This window comes from Leopardus geoffroyi, chromosome E2 (genome assembly GCF_018350155.1).
Source record: "Leopardus geoffroyi isolate Oge1 chromosome E2, O.geoffroyi_Oge1_pat1.0, whole genome shotgun sequence".
Lineage (NCBI taxonomy): Eukaryota > Metazoa > Chordata > Mammalia > Carnivora > Felidae > Leopardus > Leopardus geoffroyi.
This window is the reverse complement of record NC_059335.1, coordinates 9629808-9648600: the sequence shown is the minus strand read 5'-3', so window position 1 is coordinate 9648600 and position 18793 is coordinate 9629808. Positions and strand designations below refer to the sequence as shown.

Here is an 18793-nt window from a genome sequence, read left to right as displayed (position 1 = left end):
CGGGGCAGGTCACCCTGCCCACGCCCAGCGCAAGGATCCAGCTGGACGCCGCCGTGCGGCCCCCGGCGGGGCGCCCTCCCTCTCTGTCCCTTCTTCCTTTTCCATTCCCGAACGGCCCGTGTGAGGCTCTGAATCCGAGGAACGGTTGCCAGCGCGCAAGGGCCTCCGAGCTTCCTTCCTTATTTGTAAACAGCAAAGATCAGTTGATGCTAAGACGAGGTCCCAGGGGGCGAGGCAGTAACAGTAGCTAATGTTTAGACGCCAGACGTGCGTTTAATGATCTCCTTTCGCCTCCTGAACAATTTATAAGGCAGATGTACCCTTATCCCTATTTCACAGATGAGGAAAGTGAGGCACAGCTAAGCAGCTTGTCCAAGATTAAGGATTCCGAGCCTGCTCCTCTTTTTATATATATTTTTAAACGTTTATTCATTTTTGAGAGACAGAGACAGAGCGTGAGCACGGGAGGGGCACAGAGAGAGGGAGGCACAGAAGCCAAAGCAGGCTCCAGGCTCTGAGCTGTCCGCACAGAGCCCCCGTGCGGGTCTCGAACTCACCAACCTGGAGATCATGACCGGAGCCCGAGTCCAATGCTTAACTCGAGCCACCCAGGCATCCCTCGGAGCCTTGCACTTCTAACAGTATGTTTCGAACACTCCTCGCAAAGGAGGTTCTGGGCTCCCACCCTCGACATTCCGAAAGCTCTTGGATTTCCAAGATTTGCGAATTAGAACACTGAGAGGCCAAACATTCTGAGACCAGGGTGTGCCTTCTGCCCAATCTGCCATCCACGGTTCTTTCTTTTTAAAGAAAACTGTATTAAAGATAATAAAATAAAATACAGGGGCGCCTGGGTGGCTCAGTCCGTTAAGAGGTCCACTCTTGATTTCAGCTCAGGTCATGGTCTCAGAGTTCTTGAGTTTGAGCCCTACATCGGGCCAGATCTGTGCTGACTGTGGAACCTGCTTGGATTCTCTCTCTTCCTCTCTCTCTCTCTCTTTCTCTGCTCCTCCCTGCCTTTCTCTCTCAAAATAAATAAGATTTACAATTTTTAAATAAGAAAAATTAAAAATACACGCAGACTTAAAAAAAAAAAAATTCCTGGGCAGCCGGAAAAGCGTTTGCCTAGGGTTAGAGCGGCGAACCTACGACCCACAGAGAGGAATTTGCATAGGAGGGAGGAGACATTTACCCCTTATCTCCGCCCCTTTGCCGCTCCAGCCACTTTACCAAGATGGAAGCAACAGGAAGTAGGTCATGGGAGGGGGCGGGAGATCTGCGCGCGCATGCCACAAATCCGCTTTGAGGGGCGCTCGCGGCCGAATACTTCCTTTGCCAAGATGGCGCCGGGAGGCAGTGGCGGCAGCGGCGGACGGTGCTCGAAAAATGAGGCCGATTCCGGCTTTCTGGGGCTGCGGCCCACGTCGGTGGACCCGGCGCTGAGGCGGCGGCGGCGAGGCCCAAGAAATAAAAAGCGAGGCTGGCGGCGGCTCGCTCAGGAGCCGCTGGGGCTGGAGGTCGACCAGTTCCTGGAAGACGTGCGGCTGCAGGAGCGCACGAGCGGGTGCGTGGGGCGGGACTTCCGGGAGTCGGGCGTCGTTCCGCGTGGCGGGGTGCGAGGCCCAGCGTGCTTGGGGCGGGGGGCACTCCTGGGGGCCTAGGAGCGTCCTTTTCGGGCACCTCTGGGGAAGTTGGGGACTCTGGGCGGGAGGTTGGGGGACTGATAAGATTACTGGGTGTAGGACCACCAGTGTGAAGTTAGGATTCAGGTAAATAGCTAATAACTGTAGTGTAAATACGATCCACGCACCTACCTTAGGTTAATATTTTAAGTTTTACGGTCTGTTCAGTAGCAAGTTATGTAAAGCGAAGGGAAAGGCTTTAGCCTGGAGGGAACGCATGGCGGGAAGAAGGTGCTTGAATGAGCCAAACAGTGGGGGAAAGCTGGGTCCCAGAGAGGTTAACCCCCGGCAGCTTGTATCCTTCCCAACATCTTTGACCTTCTGCATTCCCGTCTCCCAGTGGCCTGGTATCCGAGGCCCCCGATGAGAAACTCTTCTTCGTGGACACCGGCGCCAAGCAAAAAGGTAAGGAGCTTTCAGCGGCGCCTGCTGGGTCCTTGTCTCCCCGATCTCAGCCTTTTCGAGAGTCTCTGTTAATATCATGGCTGAGATGGCAGACATCTGCTAGAAAGAGGCTTTGCCGTAACCAAGAGGACCTGGACCCGTACAGAAAGGAAGCTAAAGATAGCAAGTCAGGTGTTCTTGAGGCATCCCAGCTCTCAATGCACGGAGAGACCGGTAGGGGTCTGCCCCTGAGTAGAGGAGACGGAAAGTAGCAGGGCTCTCGTTAACTTGCAGAAAGGCAAAGTCAAAGCCTCGCTGTAAGGGAGGAGACTGTTTTCTGTAAGATGCGGTTTAATAACAATAAGCAGATCTGCCCTGATGAGTAGGTAAGAAGCTCGTGCTAATCTGCGCGCCTTTATCTGCCAAAAGGCAGGGTGGCGCGGAGAGGGCGGGAGAGGTGAGTTAGGGGTTACTGGAGTGCGCAGCTGGCTTCCCGTCAGTAAGGAGGAAAGCAGACCAGGAGTAGACGGCTGCCTTAAGGAAGGGCTAGAAAACCAGCAAAGGGGTCTGCTTTTATGAGCAAGTGGCAAGCACAACAGGATAGCACGTAGGAGTCCGGTCCCCGGCTCTGTTCAGAGGAACGTGAGAGGAGCTGTCTCGGCGAGCGGAGAAAGTGGGAGGGCACTGCTTTGAGGGGCAGGAACCTTTGAGCAAGCGAGAGAAGATGATGTCGAAGCGATCGATGTTCACAGAAGTGAGCTGACCTGGTGTGTGAACAGTGAGGGGCAGTCAGGACCTGCCCTAGGGGGGTCGCAAAGGCCTACGGTGGCCAGTATGAAGTCTCTCTGGGAACAGAGGAGGAGCAGTTTATAGGTCCTGCTTTAGATTTACAAAAAAAAAAAAAATTTTTTTTAACGTGCATGGGGTGGGGTGCAGAGAGAGAGGGAGACAGAGAATCCGAAGCAGGCTCCACGCTGTCAGCGCAAATCCAGATAAGAGACTCACACCCACAAACTGAGATCATAACCTGAGCCCGAGTCAGACACCCAACGGACTGAGCCACCTAGGTGCCCCTGCTTTCGGTTTGAAAAAGAAAGCTAGGTCGCGCCTGGGTGGCTTAGTTGGTTAAGCGTCCAGCTTCAGCTCAGGTCAGGATCTCACAGTGAGCGAGTTTGAGCCCCCTCATCAGGCTCTCTGCTGTGAGCCCGGAGCCTGCTTTGAATCTCTGTCTCCCTCTCCTCTGCCCCTCCCGTTTGCACGCTGGCGTGCACTTTCTCTCTCTCTCTCTCTCTCTCTCAAAAATAAACGTTAAAAAAACGTTATGTACAAAAACCAAAAAGGAAACGTATAGGCACTGTTCGTGGCCTGTCAGTCTGGCTGTGGCTTACGGGCTCCATTCCAGTGCGACAGCAATTCCAACGGCACGTGACTGACTGACTCGTGGCTCTCAGTTTCAGGTCCTGGGGACACAAGGGAGAGAAAAAAAGGCTGGGTGGGTGACAATAATAGCGATTGTGGGCTTTCCCAGGTGATCACCGTGTCTGGCAATGATTCCTTTTTTAGGGTGCCTGGGTGACTGGCGGTTAAGCGTCCAACTTTTGAGTTTGGCTCAGATCAGGATCTCACGGGTCGTGTCCTTGGGATATTCTCTCTGTCTCTCTGTCTCCACTGTCCCCCACCCCCCCCACACACACACACTCGTGCGCACTGTCAGTAAATAATTTTAAAAAATAACGATTACCTTCCCAGACGATCGTGGAGGTAGGCGTTAGTGTTCTCATTGTGGGAGCAGAGATGAGCGAAGTCTGTGTTGTGAAGGAGCGTAGAAAACGGAAGGGTGTGGGTTCTGCCCTAGTATCTTTTGTTCTGGGGTTCTTGCTTTTCACGCTCAGTCGAAAAAGGCAGAAAACCGTCGTGCTGAGGATCAGCTCTTTTGGGTCCTGAGTCTCCTTGTCACTTGGTCGCCTTCTTTCTCGTTAGCATTTCTGTTTTTGTGGCCGTTTTTTGTGCCTTGTCCGGAAGCCTCTAGTGGGCAGGGCTGTGGGTCTGACTCTTTGCTCCCAGCACAGGGCTGCCTGGGAAATGGGGGTGGGGGTGGTCGGAGCCTGGACACCTTGGGCACGTCTGTCCTCAGGTAGAAGCCTGGGGTCGACCCCCACCCCCCGCCATGTCTGCGCTGGGGTGAGGGGGTCGGGAAGTAAGGAGGCCTGAGCCTTGGGTTCCTCTCCTTTCTGCTCCCAGAGCTGAACAAGAAGAGAACCAAAAGCCAGAAAAGGTCACTTCTACTCAAGAAACCCCTTCGCGTTGACCTCGTCCTAGAGAACACATCCAAGGTCCCTGTCCCCAAAGAGTGAGTGTCCCCCCACCCCCGGAGCCGTCTTTCCGTCTTCACAGCAGCTGCCACTTGCTTTCTGGCCCTGAGGAGTTCCGGGGGGTGGGGCAGGTGAGGGTCACTTGGAGGAGAGGAATGGGGCGCGGCCTGCGGCCTTGGGGGGGCAGAGTGGGGGAAGCGAGGTGCAGGCTGGGGTGTGGTGGCCGAGGCAGGCAAGTGCAGGGCCCAGGCCCGGCCAGGAGCTCGGGGTGGAGGGGGGCCATCCGGAGGCCCATCGGGCTGGCTTGGTGACAGGTCTGAAGGAGGGGAGGTTGGACCGGTGATGGAGTGGACAGCGGGCGGCTCCTGAGGTGGGGATATGGGAGGAGTGGCTGTGGGAGCAAACCTGAGGTCTGTTTTGAGGTGACGGCTGCGCTGCCCGGGAGACCTGCAGGGCGAGGGCTGCGGAGGCCGTTGTGTTGTTGGCTCTCTGGTCAGGGCAGACGCCTGGGCTGGAGACGGACCTGGGGAGATGGGCTCTGAAGCTAGGCAGGAGGGGTAGGAGGATCCACGAGGAGGCTCGCCTTGGGGAGGGTGCTTGGGACGGGAGCTGCTGAGCAGGGGGTTGTGGGGGAGCCCGACTGGGAGGAGCCAGGCCTCTGCTTCACCCACTCCAACTTGCTGCTTCTCCTCGCCCCAGTGTCCTTGCTCACCAGGTCCCCAATGCCAGAAAGCTCAAACGGAAGGAGCAGCTGTGGGAGAAACTGGCCAAGCAGGGCGAGCTGCCCCGGGAGGTGCGCAAGGCACAGGCCCGGCTTCGGAACCCTCCTGCGATCAAAGCCAAGCCCGGGCCCCAAGACACCGTTGAGCGGCCTTTCTATGACCTCTGGGCCAAAGACAGTGAGTAGTACCCTTGCTGTCACTTGTGGGTGGGGACTGGGCTGCCATGCCCATTCGTGCAGGTTGTGCACCGCACAAGAGCACAGTGTTTTAAGAGAAGCGCTCTGCAAGTGTGTGTTTGGGGATCCTCAGCAGAGTTCAGCATCTGGAAGTGGCTTTCCTTTCCTGAGGGCACCCTGAGCCCCTCAGCCTTGGCTCCCTTCTGCTTTCTGGATCTCTCCGTATGCTCTTTTGCCTGGCACTCAAAATCCCTTGGAGCCCGAGTCAGTCCTTTTCTCGTGCGTGCTTCAGTGCTCTCTTTGTGAAGGGGGAGGGATCAGAGGGAGCCCTTCGGGCCACACTGGAAAGCCCCCAGCAGCCACCCCTCACTGCCTCCACAGACCTCCTGGACCGACCCTTGGCTGGCCAGGACGCCTTTTTCCTGGAGCAGACCAAGAAGAAAGGAGTGAAGGTGAGGCCGCGGCAGCAGGGCGTCCTGGGCGACTGCTCGGGGGAGGGCTGGGGTGCTAGGAGCTGCTCTGCACAGGGGCCCTGGCGCCTCAGTCGCTGCCTGTGGCCAAGACCCCACGTGCGGGAACCTGGTGCCTCTGAGCCGGAGGAGAGAGCAGGCTGGCGGTCAGCAGGAGGTGCCCGGGGAGATGAGCGAAGGTCACTGAAAAGAAGCCCGTGTTGGCCAGTTAACTGGGGGTGGCAGCTGTACCTAGATGGGGGGCAGGGAACTGGGGGACACCAGGGTGGGTTCGTGCAGCAGGCTGGGGAGGAGGCCGGCCTGGTGGGAGGGAGCACCACTCAGGTTTCAGAGCTTTATTTTGAGTGGTTTCGTGCAGGAGAGGTGGGGGCCACGTTCAGGTCTGGAGGTGGGATTGTGGCGTGCGGGGGTGGGAGGTACAGGGATGGGGGCGAGACACCCCTGGGCGGAAGCCCTGGGACCCACGGGCGGTGGGTGTGGGGAGAGGGCGGGAGCCAGAGGGCTTCTTCCAGGGCTCCCCCCGGGCTTCTGCTGGAGACTGACGGCCTCTGCCTTCAGATTCCGTCTGGGTGGACCTTTCTTTCTTTTTTTAAACGTTTCCTTGTTTTTGATAGATAGAGTGCGAGCAGGGGAGGGCAGAGAAAGAGAGGGAGACAGAATCCCAAGCAGGCTCTAAGCTGTCAGATCAGAGCCTGATGCGGGGCATGAACCCACGAACTGGGAGATCACGACCTGAGCTGAAACCAAGAGTCAGGTGCTTAACGGACTGCGCCACCCAGGCAACCACCTCCCGCCTTTGTCACGAGCTCCCGCAGGGCCCAGGGCCACACTAGGGGTCTCCGTCAGCCCCGTGTCACCCGCGCCCTGCTCTGAGCGACGCAGGTCAGAGGCAGGTCAGACAGCCTCGCGCCCTCTGCCAACTTTGCCACAGGCGTCAGCGACAGGTGCCGTGCACCTTGTGTTTCCGCAACTGCTGCCCCCCTCGGGGGTCACAGGGGCTTTTCTCAGGGAAGGCAGGCAGAGCCCCTGCCTGCAGGGCGCTCGCTCGTCCTGGGGACGTGGCTCCCGAAGGTAGCATAGCGGGTGGGTAGCCAGTGTCCGTTGCTCTGGGTGCCGGACGCACAGGCCCCTCCCGGTGTGAAGGCGGTGGGCGCTGCTGAGGCCCCTGCCCTCTTCCGAGCCTGGAGTCCCGCACCGGCTTGTGAGCTCTCGGGTCCTGGCTCCCGGGCTTCATCTTGGCCTTGTCCTCCTCCAGCGGCCGCCACATCTGCACGCCAAGCCCTCCCAGGTCCCTGCCGTGGAGGTGACGCCAGCCGGGGCCTCCTACAACCCGTCCTTTGAGGACCACCAGGTACGCGGCCCTGAGCGGGTCCCTCCTCCGTTGTCGCCTGGCCGCTTGGTTGGTGCCCTCACCAGGCACTTCCTCTGTGCCCACCGCTGCTGGGGAGTCAGCAGGGACTGAGGCAGCCCCTGGCCTGCCCCCCTGGGGCTCGTGGTCCGGTGGGGGTGGGGGTGGGGGGACGGACCCATTCCCAGACAGTGATGACCCAGAGGGGTTGCCAAATCCAGACTTGGGGGTCAGGGAGGGCTTCCTGGAGGAGGGGGACATCAGAGCTTCGACCAAATGTCTGAGGAGGAGTGTGCCACGGGAAGAGGGGAATGGGTGTTTCAGGAACAGCATGTAAAAAGACCCAGAGGTACACGAGACCAGGCCACCTTTGGGGGGCGGTCCGTGGGACGGGCGCAAAAGGTCTCTGAATGGTGAGCAGTCTGACCAGCGAGATTTCTCTAAGGCCTAGGATAGTTTAGCAATGGGAGAACCTGGCTGTGAGAGTCCCCGTTTGTCACGCAGATGTCTGTTAACCACGGGGGTTGTGGATGGGGACGAGCCCTTTGTCCCCCGGGAGAGCACAGGTTCCCGGAGAGAAATGCAGGTCCGGTAGATGCGGGATACGCGGGCGGGTGCGGTTCAGCCTCGTTCACAAAGAGAGGGTGTCTCGTGGCCCCCCAGGAATGGAGAGAGCGGGGTCCTCACCTGTAGGTGCAGAGGCCCCGTCACAGCAAGCGTTAGTGGGGCGAGGCTGCTCGCGAGCAGAGGGGCCTGTGGCCGCGGTCGTTGAGTCCGGCCTGACGTGGGCGCTGGGGGGGACCTGGGAAGAGCAGTCTGTCTTGGCTCTTTGCCCGACGGTGTTGCAGAGACAGCCCTCAGCCTCAGGATTCGCCCGCTTCTGGCGTGGTCTCAGGGTTTTTAAATTTTTTTTTTTTTCAACGTTTTTATTTATTTTTGGGACAGAAAGAGACAGAGCATGAACGGGGGAGGGGCAGAGAGAGAGGGAGACACAGAATCGGAAACAGGCTCCAGGCTCTGAGCCATCAGCCCAGAGCCCGACGCGGGGCTCGAACTCACGGACCGCGAGATCGTGACCTGGCTGAAGTCGGACGCTTAACCGACTGCGCCACTCAGGCACCCCGCGGTCTCAGGGTTTTTAGAACGTTGACAGAGTAGGGCGCCCGTCAGCCATCACCCCCCGCCCCTGCCCCGTCTTCCCTAGGCGGCCACCGCTGTCCTTCCCCCAGATCTCTTTACAGAATCGCTTGTTCTGTGTGTCACGTAAATGAAACCTTACTGTGGGCAGGGACCCGGCCGGCCTTCAAAGAGCGGAGGGTGGTTTGGGAGCAGAGTCCCTCCTGGCTGCTTGGGGAGACCCTGGAGGGGAGGAGGGGCTGGGCGCGGGGGGTGCCAATGGGAGGTGAGAGGGCCTGGTCTGTCTGTGACTCCCAGGAGTGGCCCGGGGGTGGCCCGGGTCCTCACCTCCACCCCTTCTTCTCCAGACCCTGCTCCTGGCGGCCCACGAGGTCGAGCTGCAGCGGCAGAAGCAGGCAGAGAGGCTAGAGCGGCAGCTGGCCCTGCCCAGCCCGGAGCAGGCTGCCACCCAGGTGAGCCCACGCCCCGCCTGCTCCTCTCCCCGGCCCCGCCCACCTGCCTGGCCCTCGGGGTGCCCGGCCCCTGACACCCCACTTCCTGTTCCTTCCACCCCCCCCCCCCCAGGAGTCTACATTCCAGGAGATGTGCCAGGGGCTGCTGGAGGAGTCCGACGGGGAGGGGGAGTCGGGCGAGGGCCAGGACGAGGGGCCCGAGGCTGGAGGGGAGCAGGCCGAGGGAGCTGAGGCCTCAGTCGTGGCCGCGCGCCCGGCCACCGTGGAGAAGAAGACGGAGCAGCAGCGGCGGCGGGAGAAGGCCGCCCGGAAGATGGTGAGCACCGCAGGCCCCGGCCTCTCCTGCCCCCGCGGCCTGGTGGCTCCCACCCGCGGCCTGCTTGTTCCCGTGCTCATGGCCTGCCTTCTCTGACCCCCCTGGCCTGCTTTTTTGTGCTGTCTGTGGTCCTCACAGCTCTGGTCAGTCGAGACCCGTTTCCTGGTTCCCTCTGGGCACCACTTGGGCTCAGGATGCAGTGGGGAACGTGCTAGATCAAGTCCGTGCTGCCCTGGTGCTGATACTCGGGGGTGGGATTTGTGGGCCACCCGTGGGTAAGGAAGGGGGCTCAGAAGACAGCTGCTGTGAAGGGGGCCGCCCGGTGGAGGGAAGGTCCCCCAGGGACGGCACCGTGCCCGGCCCCTGACTGACCCGCCCGGCCCTCCCGCAGCGAGTGCAGCAGGCCACCGTGCGGGCCGCCCGGCTGCGGCACCAGGAGCTCTTCAGGCTGCGTGGGATCAAGGCCCAGGTGGCGAGGCGACTGGCGGAGCTGGCGCGACGGCGGGAGCAGCGGCGGGCGCGGAGACTGGCCGAGGCGGACAGGCCCCGCAGGCTGGGGCGGCTCAAGTGAGGCCCGCCAGGCTGGGGGTGAGGGCGGGGGGCCTCCCGGGAGATCATCATCTTCCCCCACAAAGCCCCACGTTCTCCAAGGCCCACTGCCCGAATGGGGCCCTTGGGCTCTGCCCTGGGCAAGGCGGAGCCTCTGAACGCCCCCCGCCCGTGTTCTCCAGGTATCAGGACCCCGACATCGACGTGCAGCTCAGCTCGGAGCTCGCTGACTCGCTTAGGACCCTAAAGGTACTTGCCCACGTGGGTGACGTGCTGTAGGGGGGCCCCCGTGCCCGGTGATGATCCCATCCTTGCTCCCCGTGCCCCCAGGGGCTGTGGGCGACATCATGGCTGCCCCCGGGATGGGCCGGTTGGGCTGATGCCTGGGGGCTGAGGGCACGGGGTCCTCGGGGGTGAGGGACCGGCTGGTGTGGGGGTTTGAGCCTGTGACCCTCAGAAGGCCTTTCCTCCCAGCCCCTGGTCTCCTGGCCCCCCCTTTCCCCCTCTTCAGTGCCAGAGAGGTCTCCGTAAAGCCCAGAACGGGCCTTGTCCCTCGCTGGCTCAGAGCCTGCCGTGGCTCCCAGTGGGCCTCGGCTTCTCACCACAGCCACGGGCACCACACAGTTTGGCACGCCTCGGGGCTCCGACCGGCTCTGCTTCAGTAGTGTGCCAACCGTGCACCCTGCCCTCTGCCCCTGCCTGGCGTGCCCTCTCCTTCCCTCCCGTTGATCCCTGCACACCCAGCCCGGGCCTGTGCATCCGGTGCATCCACTCCCCCAGCTGAGGGCCAGGCTGAGCCCCATGGAGAGGTGAGAGGGCCCCCCGTTGAGGCTTCCCTCTCTGTGTCCCGCAGCCCGAAGGCAATATCCTCCGCGACCGGTTCAAGAGCTTCCAGAAGAGAAACATGATCGAGCCTCGGGAGAGAGCCAAGTGAGGCTTCGGGGCTGGCGGGGGGAGCAAGGGTGTCGGGAAACTCCCTGCGCTTGGTGGGCTTGCCGGTTACTCACCTCTCCCTTCCCTTGTGCAGGTTCAAGCGCAAGTACAAAGTGAAGCTCGTGGAGAGGCGGGCGTTCCGCGAGATCCAGTGAGTGGCCCTCCCCTTCCCCTGCCAGGCAGACTGGTCCCTCGGCTGTGACAGAGACACTTCTGACCTGCTTAAATAAGAACGAGCCCTTGGCCAGACCCAGGGAGGGCAGCCCACCAGATGCACTTGAACCCAGAGCCAGGGCGGGGAGAGGCCCCAAAGGGAGATGGAAGGGCCCAAACGAGTCGGGGGGTGTCAAGCGGGTGAGGCGTGGGGCTCTCCCTCCCCTCGTGCACCCTCAGGCCCAGTTACACCCCAGTTACCAGAGGTTGAGTATGTCTTCATCTCACTGGCACTTTCTTCTGTGCTGATTCAAACCTTCTGACCGTTTTCCTCTGTCCCCAGGTTATAGCCGCCGCGGGATGCCGGAGCCCCCTCCCTGCAATAAAACACCTCTCACCGACACCCTGGGCCTTGTGTGTGGCTTGACTCCCTCCCGGAGGCGGCTTCTTCCTCTGTGCATCCCTCCCTAGCACATAGGGATGCAGGTACCAGACCATTCGTCTTCCCTAAAGCCTGGTGAGAACCCAGATCTTAGGGAAAGCAGGCAGAGGAAATGGGGCTTGCAGGCTGCTTGGGTGGGTATGGGGGCCGGCGGGGGGGTTGCGCAGCAGGGATCACACCTGGGTGTCTGATGCGAAACAGCCCACGTCTTTCTGTCCCTGTGACGAGAGGCAGGTCTTGCGTATGGCCCTGTCGCGTTGGTAACGTTGGCCGAGCATCTACTGTGCTTTTAAGCAGGTGGAATCACTCACTGACCCTCACGACAACCCAGTTGGGGCGGGGGGGCAGTCCTCCCCGTTAAAATGGGGCAGAAACAAGCACGTGAGAAGGACTAAATCCCTCTCCCCAAACCTTTAGAAAGAATTTTTTTTAAGTCTGTTTATTTTGAGAGAGAGAACACGTGAGCACTGGAGGGGCAGAGAAAGCGGGAGAGAGAGAATCCCAAGCAGATTCCATGCTGTGCACACAGAGCCCGATGCAGGGATCGAACTCACGAACCGTGAGACCATGACCTGAGCCCAGATCAGGAGTTGGACGCTTAACCGACTGAGCCATTCCGGCGCCCCTAAAAAGGATTTTTTTAAACCATTTTTTGTACAAGTAATAAAGGACCATCTTCTTGCTGTGAATCATAGATACAGTGCATAAGGACACCAGAACACGTGACTATTGCCCTTGACCTTTGCTCTCCATTCAGACCCATGCCTTTCCCTGCCAAGTAGCTGTCACTGCAGGTCAGTGTGAATGATTCCATTAAGTTCCACGGGTGATTCTATAAAATTATATCCATGTATGCACAAAAAGAGAATATTTTTAACGTTTATTCATTTTTGAGAGACAGAGCATGAGCAGGGGAGGGGCAGAGAGAGGGGGAGACACAGAATCCGAAGCAGGCTCCAGGCTCCGAGCTGTCAGCACAGAGCCCGACGAGGGGCTCGAACCCGTGAACTGTGAGATCACGACCTGAGCCGAAGTCAGACACTTAGCCAACCAAACCACCCAGGAGCCCCTGAAAATAGAATTGTTTTGGCCTTGCTGGGTCACGGATACGATCATACCATACTTAGTTCTGGTAAAATCTAGGGAAAATCTGTGCAAAAGGTCATTTGATAGGTTCGGCCAAATTGTTCTCCACGTAGTGTGTGCTGATTTGTACCCTGCAGCAATGTAGGGGCCCACTTGCTCGCTTGCAGCCTTCTTGCTGTCTGATCTCACATCTTTCGTTAAATTCTGCCTGGTTACCAGAGAGGTCGAATATATGTATATGTGTCTTCCCATCATTGGCACTTTCTTCAATGCTGGTTCAAAGCTTTTGACCAGTTTCCTCTTAGACTGTTCGTCATTTTTCTTGTTTACTTGCAGTAGCTTTTTACTTGTTATGGATCCTGAAGTCTCTGTCACGCCTGTTGCAAACATTTCTCCCAGGCTCTTGGCTTTTTGCTTCGTGTAAGGTATCATTTGTCAGAGGCATTCAGTGTTTGTGGTGTTCTGTTAGCCTTTCCCTCTCTTTTCTTGTGGCTTTTGGAAAGGTTTCTCTGGGATGACAGGTTTATAAAAATAGAGCAAGCAGTTTATAAAAGAAATGGGTGAAGGGAGAGAGTAATGGCAGGGTCCCCCTCCCCACTCCCTCCCATATCCGGTAAAACATCACAGCTTTAAGGGTCTGCTCCTGCCCCGCCCCCTCTCCCATCTTAAAAGTAAAAAGGGACGCTGTACAGACAGTAAAATGGCTTTTTGTGCATATGTGTGAGGGGGAGCCGGGGGACGGGTTGGAAGCCACTCTGAAAAGAGCCCTAAGCCGCAGCCTCTGACCCAGTAAGTCCCTTCTGGGGAATAAGCGTCAAGGAACCTTCTGGAAGAGGGGAGGAAACGCTTCATGCCCAGAGATGGCCATCCGCGCATCCGCCAAGTACATGGGTACCTGGGGGTGGGGCTGGCCAGCTCCCCGAGGACGCCCGGTGCAGCCTGGACCTTAGAGCCCTCCGGAAGCCCGCGCCGGTCCGTCCCCTAGGGAAACGCGTCTGTTCCCATGTGTGCAGAACACGGTCTGCGGCACAGGCCCGTGTGGGTGGTTTTCTGCACGTAAATTACGTTCCGCATCCAAGTTTTACGCCCAAAGGGAAAAAGCCGATCTGCCAGCACCATGCTGATGTCTGCAGCGTCCTTCGAAATGCAAGGAACGATAGGGCAGGAGAAATGGACAGGTCCCGGAGGCCTCTTGAAACGAGTACAGCGACACGTGATCTAGGTGGCGGGGTACACGGGAAACTCTCCACTCTACGGTCGGAAATGCAGAATTTGGGGGGGCGGGACGTGCACGTCAGGGTGATGGTAACGGAGCCCAAGCGTCAGGACTATTCGCGCTGGTTCCTTCCACGGCCCCGCACCTGCTTTTCAATCTGCGTTACTTTTCCTGAAGCAGGTCCCGCAAATTGTAAAAGCTTCAGGCACCGGAAAATCCAGATCTGCCTCTGACCTGCACGCAGAAATGGGAGAACTACCTATCCGTTGGGTCCTGGCTGAATAAGCAATCCCCTGTGTATACAGCAGATCGGGCACTTGGCTCTTGGAAGGGACGGGGGCCGTCTCTGGCTGCAGCCTGCAGTTGTTAAGAGCTCGGATGTGGGAGCCGGCATCCTGATTTCAAAGCCAGCTGTGTTACGTGCTAGCTGTGCAGCCTTGTGAAGGTTACACCACCTCTCTGTGTCGCGTGGTCCCCATCTGCAGTATGGACATCAGGTACCTCACGGTGCCTTTCGACAAGGATCGGGTGAGACTGCCCGTGACCGTCCTTAGCAGAGAACGTTCTGTGAGCGTTTGCTATTCTAACAGTGTTAGGAAAAGAATGAAGATGGGTTGTTTATTTTTTTTTAAAGTGGAACCTTGTAGTCTGGGCCAGGGACCCCTCGCAGATGCTCTTTCCCTTCTGACCCCTGATCGCACTCCTGGGAACATGCCCTAAGCAAAGGCCGGAAGTCTGGGGGGAGGCCCGATGCCGAGGCAGGTCGGCCCGAGTGCCGTGCAGAACGGATGGAAATGCGGTAATGGACGTGGGCAGGCCCGGCCCTGTGGAAGGAAGCCTCCGCGGCCGCTACCCGAGGGGTCGGGCGCACGAATATCGACCGGGACGTGTTCACGTTCAGACGCTTTGTGGAAAGACGCAAACGGGATCTGCCGCCGTCCCCGCCCCAGCGCCCGGTCCCGTGGGCGCCGGGATTCCGGGGGGTGCTCTCTCCTTGCTACTCCCTTTTTCCAGCCTCCCCGAATCTTCTATCGTGGAGAAAGCCTTTTTAAAAATAGGAATTCGTGAGGCCCCAGAGCGGTTTCCTCCATTGGTTAAGCGTCCACTCTGGATCTTGGCTCCGGTTTTGATCCTAGGGTTGGGAGCTCAGGCCCTGCCCTGGGCTCCGCCCTGGATGTGAAGCCTACTTAAAAGCAAAAGCAAAAAAGGAATTCAGATGCGGACAAAGAATCCTCCATATATAGGAAGCTGTGTGCTGTTGGCTCTACTTGATTAAGAAGAGACGCAGAAATCATCCAAATACAGAACAGTAGGAAACGGGTTTTTACAGGCAGTGTGTCTACACTTGGGAGGTTTCACCGCCATCTTTAAAAGGCAGCTTTTGGACAAATTTTCAATGAGCTGGGGAAATACTGATGATCCGTCTCAGAACTGTCAAATGCGCCAAGGGCACAGTAGCACCTTGACCAGTTTGAAGACGTCTGGAGACACAGGCACAGAGAAAGGCGCGTGGAGATTGTGCCCCTGAAGGTGAACCACGGTGGATTCTTAGTTCCTTCCCTACATCGCTTTTCCGTACCTTCTCCGGGTCCTCCCGGGCTCCTCACTGCAGGGGACACCGGGTGGGCCCGACCGACCTCTGCACCCCTGGCCGCAGAGGCTGGAGGCCGCGGCTGGTCTCCCGGCCGCCCCCGCAGCCGCCTTCTGGAGAGAGCAGGCTCCCGCGGGTGGACTCCCTCCAGACCCGTGGGCGGCAGAGGAGACCCCCGGGGTCACGGCCAGGACTGGGCGTCCTCGAACCCAGCGGTCCTGGCAGCGGCCTCGGAGGGTTCTGTGCTGTCGTCCTGGGTGTCACTCCGGGGCACGCGGCCCAGATCCGCGGCTCCAGCCCCCCACGGTGTAAATACCTGATCCCAGCTCCGTTCCCTGCCCCACACAAGCGTGCGTTGCTCTTATACTCAGGAAAATCATTTTTAAAATACTAAAGAGCTTTCTAAGGACAGTAAGCCACTGTGAAAAGTTGACATTTTTGCCGTGTTCATTTGCCCGCAACAGAGATGGGGGCCCAAAGAGGGTAAGACGTTTACCCAAGGCCACGCAGACTCCCAGACTTGCTGAGAGAGTCCGGGCCCAGCCAGGATTTCCTCCATTCCCCTTGGAGAGCCCAGCCCTCCATGAATGAGGCAGGAGCACAGACAGACAGACAGCTGACGATTCCTCCACCCCCCTGTGCCTTACCTTTTGTGTATGTTCATGGGGGCTGAGGGGGCGAGGAGGAATGTTGACTGATCAAAAGTCCCGTGAGCCAAAGTCTGAAAGCCCACTTACGTGATTCCCCCGGGGCAGAAGCCTGGCAACACGATGTATTCTCTCTTTTAATGGCAGTAATGCCATTTTAAAAATTAATGCCTGTTTCCTCTGTACAAAGCCATTTCTGTCCCAAGTGCTTGTGTCCAGATACTGTGACCCGAGGACTCTGAAGCACAGAGAAGGGGAGTGGCTAGCCCAGACTTGTCCAGATCTGAGATTCCAACCCAAGCCCTGTCCACTGTCCCTTTGAAACAGCCCTTCCGTTTGTCCCCAGCCTCATTCAGGCTTGGTATTAAGCCAAAATACTGGTCCTCTCCTGCAGCTGGTATTTGAGCAGAGACTGGAATAAAACAAAGGAGGCAGCCATGCAGATATCACAGGGGAAATTTTCCAGGTGGTGAGAACGGCTAGCGCAAAGGTCCTGGGGTGGAGAATGTCTGGAAGGGCAAGGGAGACCTGGCTGCCTGCAACTAAGTGAGCCAAGGAGAGAGCGTGGGAGGTGAGGTCCATGCTGCAACCTGGGACCAGATCATGCAGGGCCATAGGGACCACGTGAGGAGAGAGTCGCGCAGACTGTGGGCAGAGAACAGATTGTTGGGGGCCAGAGATGAAGCAGGGAACCCACCGACAAGGCAAACCGCAGTAGTCCAGGCAGGAGATGATGCTCCTGGACCGGGGCGGACTCAATGGAGGTGGGGGCTTGCCGGGTCTTTGATAGGTCTTTTGAGAGGTAGAATGCACAGATCGTGTCAGAGGCTGCGTGTTGGTACGAAGGCCAGAGGGAGGTCGAGGATAGCGCCAGGGATGTTCTTGGCAGAGCATTTGCGTGGATGGAGGTGCCCTGTACTGAGATGGGACAGGAGGGAACACACACTCCAAAAAGTACAGCTCTAACCTCTCCCCGGCCGTTGCGCCGATGGAGAGGGAGACAGAATGCATGAAAACGGAATGAGCGAACGCAGGAGGCACGAGGTAAAAGATCAATGGAGATGGGACAGCCTGGGTTTGGGGCAGAGAAATTTGGGTTGGACTTTGGCCCCGTGAAGCCTGAGCTTCCCATCAGGCTTGTGAATGGCGAGGTGGCTGACGTGGCTGGACACGGGTTGGAGCACAGGGGGTACGGGTGACCTTTGAGGCAGTGGGAGTGGGTTCTAGGAGTTGAATGTAGACGAGGAGCGAGAGGGGCGGGAGACGGAGGGAGGAGGGAGGGGAAGGGGGGGCAGCGAAGGGGACTCGGCGGAAGCGGCCAGGACGGCAAATGAGCCACTCCTGCCCCCGCCCCCACCCCCACAAGGCTGGAAGCACCCCCGGAGGGAGGAGGGCTGGCCGGGCTGCGTTGCCGAGAACTGCCCCGGGGATCCAGGGCGGGGACGCCCCTGGTGACCGTGCCCGGAGCGGTCTCGTGGTGCCGCCCGTGGTCCTGCGTGAACACGAACGTCCTTCTCTGTCTGGTTCTGACGGTCAAAATGCAGGTCTCCCAAGTTCAAGGGGAAGCGAGTGGAGATGCGGGAGAGGCAGTGGCCGCCAGGGGGCGCCTAGAGCCCGCGCCCGGAACGAGCCGTTCCGGGACGTTTCCGCGCGACCCTAATCCCCCGTCACCCCTACTCGGGACCCCTGCAAGGGCCACACTGCAGCAAGTGGGATAAAAGCTAGACCCGGGTGAGAGGAAGCTGCTGCATTCTGAATGGGCAGGAGCAGATTCGAGAAGTCTCTCTGGGTCCGCCCAGGGGGGTCTTCTGGGGGTCTGCGGGCCTGCAAGCTGCCGTTTGAGGCTTGAAAGGTCCCGGGCAGTCGGCGAGACTTGACCAATCTGTCCACACTGGTTATAAACCCCCGACTTGGGCCTGGACCAGAACCTTGCCCTGGTGGGGTGGGGAAGTGGGGGGTGAGCCGGGGTCGCAGACCTGGAGGCGGCGGCCGGAGGGGGCGGGGCTTCAAGGGTGAGGGCCAGCGTGAGGATAGGACAGACACGGATCCCTGCCCGTGAGGGACGTGTGTAGGTCGCGGTGAGGGCGAGGCCAGAAGGTTGGGAGACAGGTGCCCTACCGGCCCTTGTCACCTTCTGTGGGCCAGAGGTACCAAGCCTCCCACCTGACCACCCCACCCCGTTCCCCTGTCCTGTGCCCTCCCCCATTGTCAGGCTGAGACCTCACCTCAAACCCCTAGGGGTGGCCGGGCATCAGTTCACCCCCTCATCCACCAGTGGATCTTTATCTATCTATCTATCTATCTATCTATCTATCTATCTATCTATTAATCCATCCACCCATCCACGTATCCACCCACTGATGGCTTATCCATGCATCCACAGAGACAGAGAGCATGCTATGGGACTCCCATTTCCACGCAGTTCTAGAACAGGCCAAACCAGTGTGGTGGTGTAGGTCATTGGTGATCCTCGTAGGGAAACTGACAGGGAACGTGCATGAGAGACCTTCTGGGAAAAGGAAGCGATCTGTATCTTGATCTGGGAGGTGGTTCAACGGCCTTACCTGCGTGAAAAAAATCGCCAAGCTGTACGGTTAAGATTTGCGCACTCGAGGCGCCCCAGCTGGCTCAGCCGGGAGAGCGTGCTACGCTTGATCTCTGGGGGTCGTGAGTTCAAGCCCCATGCCGGGCATAGAGCTTACTTTTAAATTTTTTTTTGTGGGGGCACCTGGGCGGCTCGATCAGTTAAGTGTCCAACTCTTGGTTTTGGCTCAGGTCGTGATCTCATGGTTCATGGGTCTGAGCCCCGCATTGGGTTCTGCACCGCGAATGCGGAGCCTGTGTGGGATTCTCTGTCTCCCTCTCTCTCTGCCCCTCCCCTGCTCTCACCCTTTCTCTCAAAAATAAACATTAAAAATTTTTTAATTAAAAAAAAAAAAAAAGATTCGCCCACCTTACTGTGGGAAAAAAAGCAAATTTGTAAAAAAGGTGCACTTCACTATTTTTCTTTGAAAAAAAAAAGGATGGTCAGGGAACACCTCCCTGAGGAGGTGACATCTGAGTCAATACCTATATCACCAGCACCCCGGATGTTCCTAGGCCTCTGCAGTGTACAGACACAGGTACTCCTTGGCGTGGCCCCCGCCTGAACACTTGTCCTCGCTCCTTCGGGCTCCA

The 18793-nt window shown here is 58.5% G+C and overlaps 1 protein-coding gene and 2 non-coding genes across 4 annotated transcripts; all 3 read left to right on the top strand.

The window, feature by feature from the left end:
- Positions 1-1298: 1298 nt before the first annotated feature.
- NOP53 (NOP53 ribosome biogenesis factor) lies at positions 1299-11037 on the top strand. Of its 2 annotated transcripts, XM_045440760.1 has the most exons (13): positions 1299-1564; positions 2023-2087; positions 4308-4416; positions 5078-5277; positions 5658-5728; positions 7002-7097; positions 8579-8683; positions 8796-8999; positions 9391-9566; positions 9731-9797; positions 10402-10478; positions 10576-10632; positions 10978-11037. In XM_045440760.1, the coding sequence occupies exons 1-13, from the start codon at positions 1341-1343 to the stop codon at positions 10982-10984; spliced, it is 1458 nt and encodes a 485-aa protein (XP_045296716.1). In that variant the 5' UTR covers positions 1299-1340; the 3' UTR covers positions 10985-11037. The 2 variants fall into 2 exon arrangements, with proteins under 2 accessions (XP_045296716.1, XP_045296717.1); XM_045440761.1 differs by lacking the exon at positions 10978-11037 and having other exon boundaries at positions 1314-1564; positions 10576-10636.
- Positions 3416-3538, top strand: LOC123579487. Its single transcript, XR_006702792.1, has one exon. It is a non-coding gene; the product is annotated as a small nucleolar RNA SNORA54 (small nucleolar RNA).
- Positions 9839-9947, top strand: LOC123579489. The gene has a single exon (XR_006702794.1). It is a non-coding gene; the product is annotated as a small nucleolar RNA SNORD23 (small nucleolar RNA).
- Positions 11038-18793: the final 7756 nt, after the last annotated feature.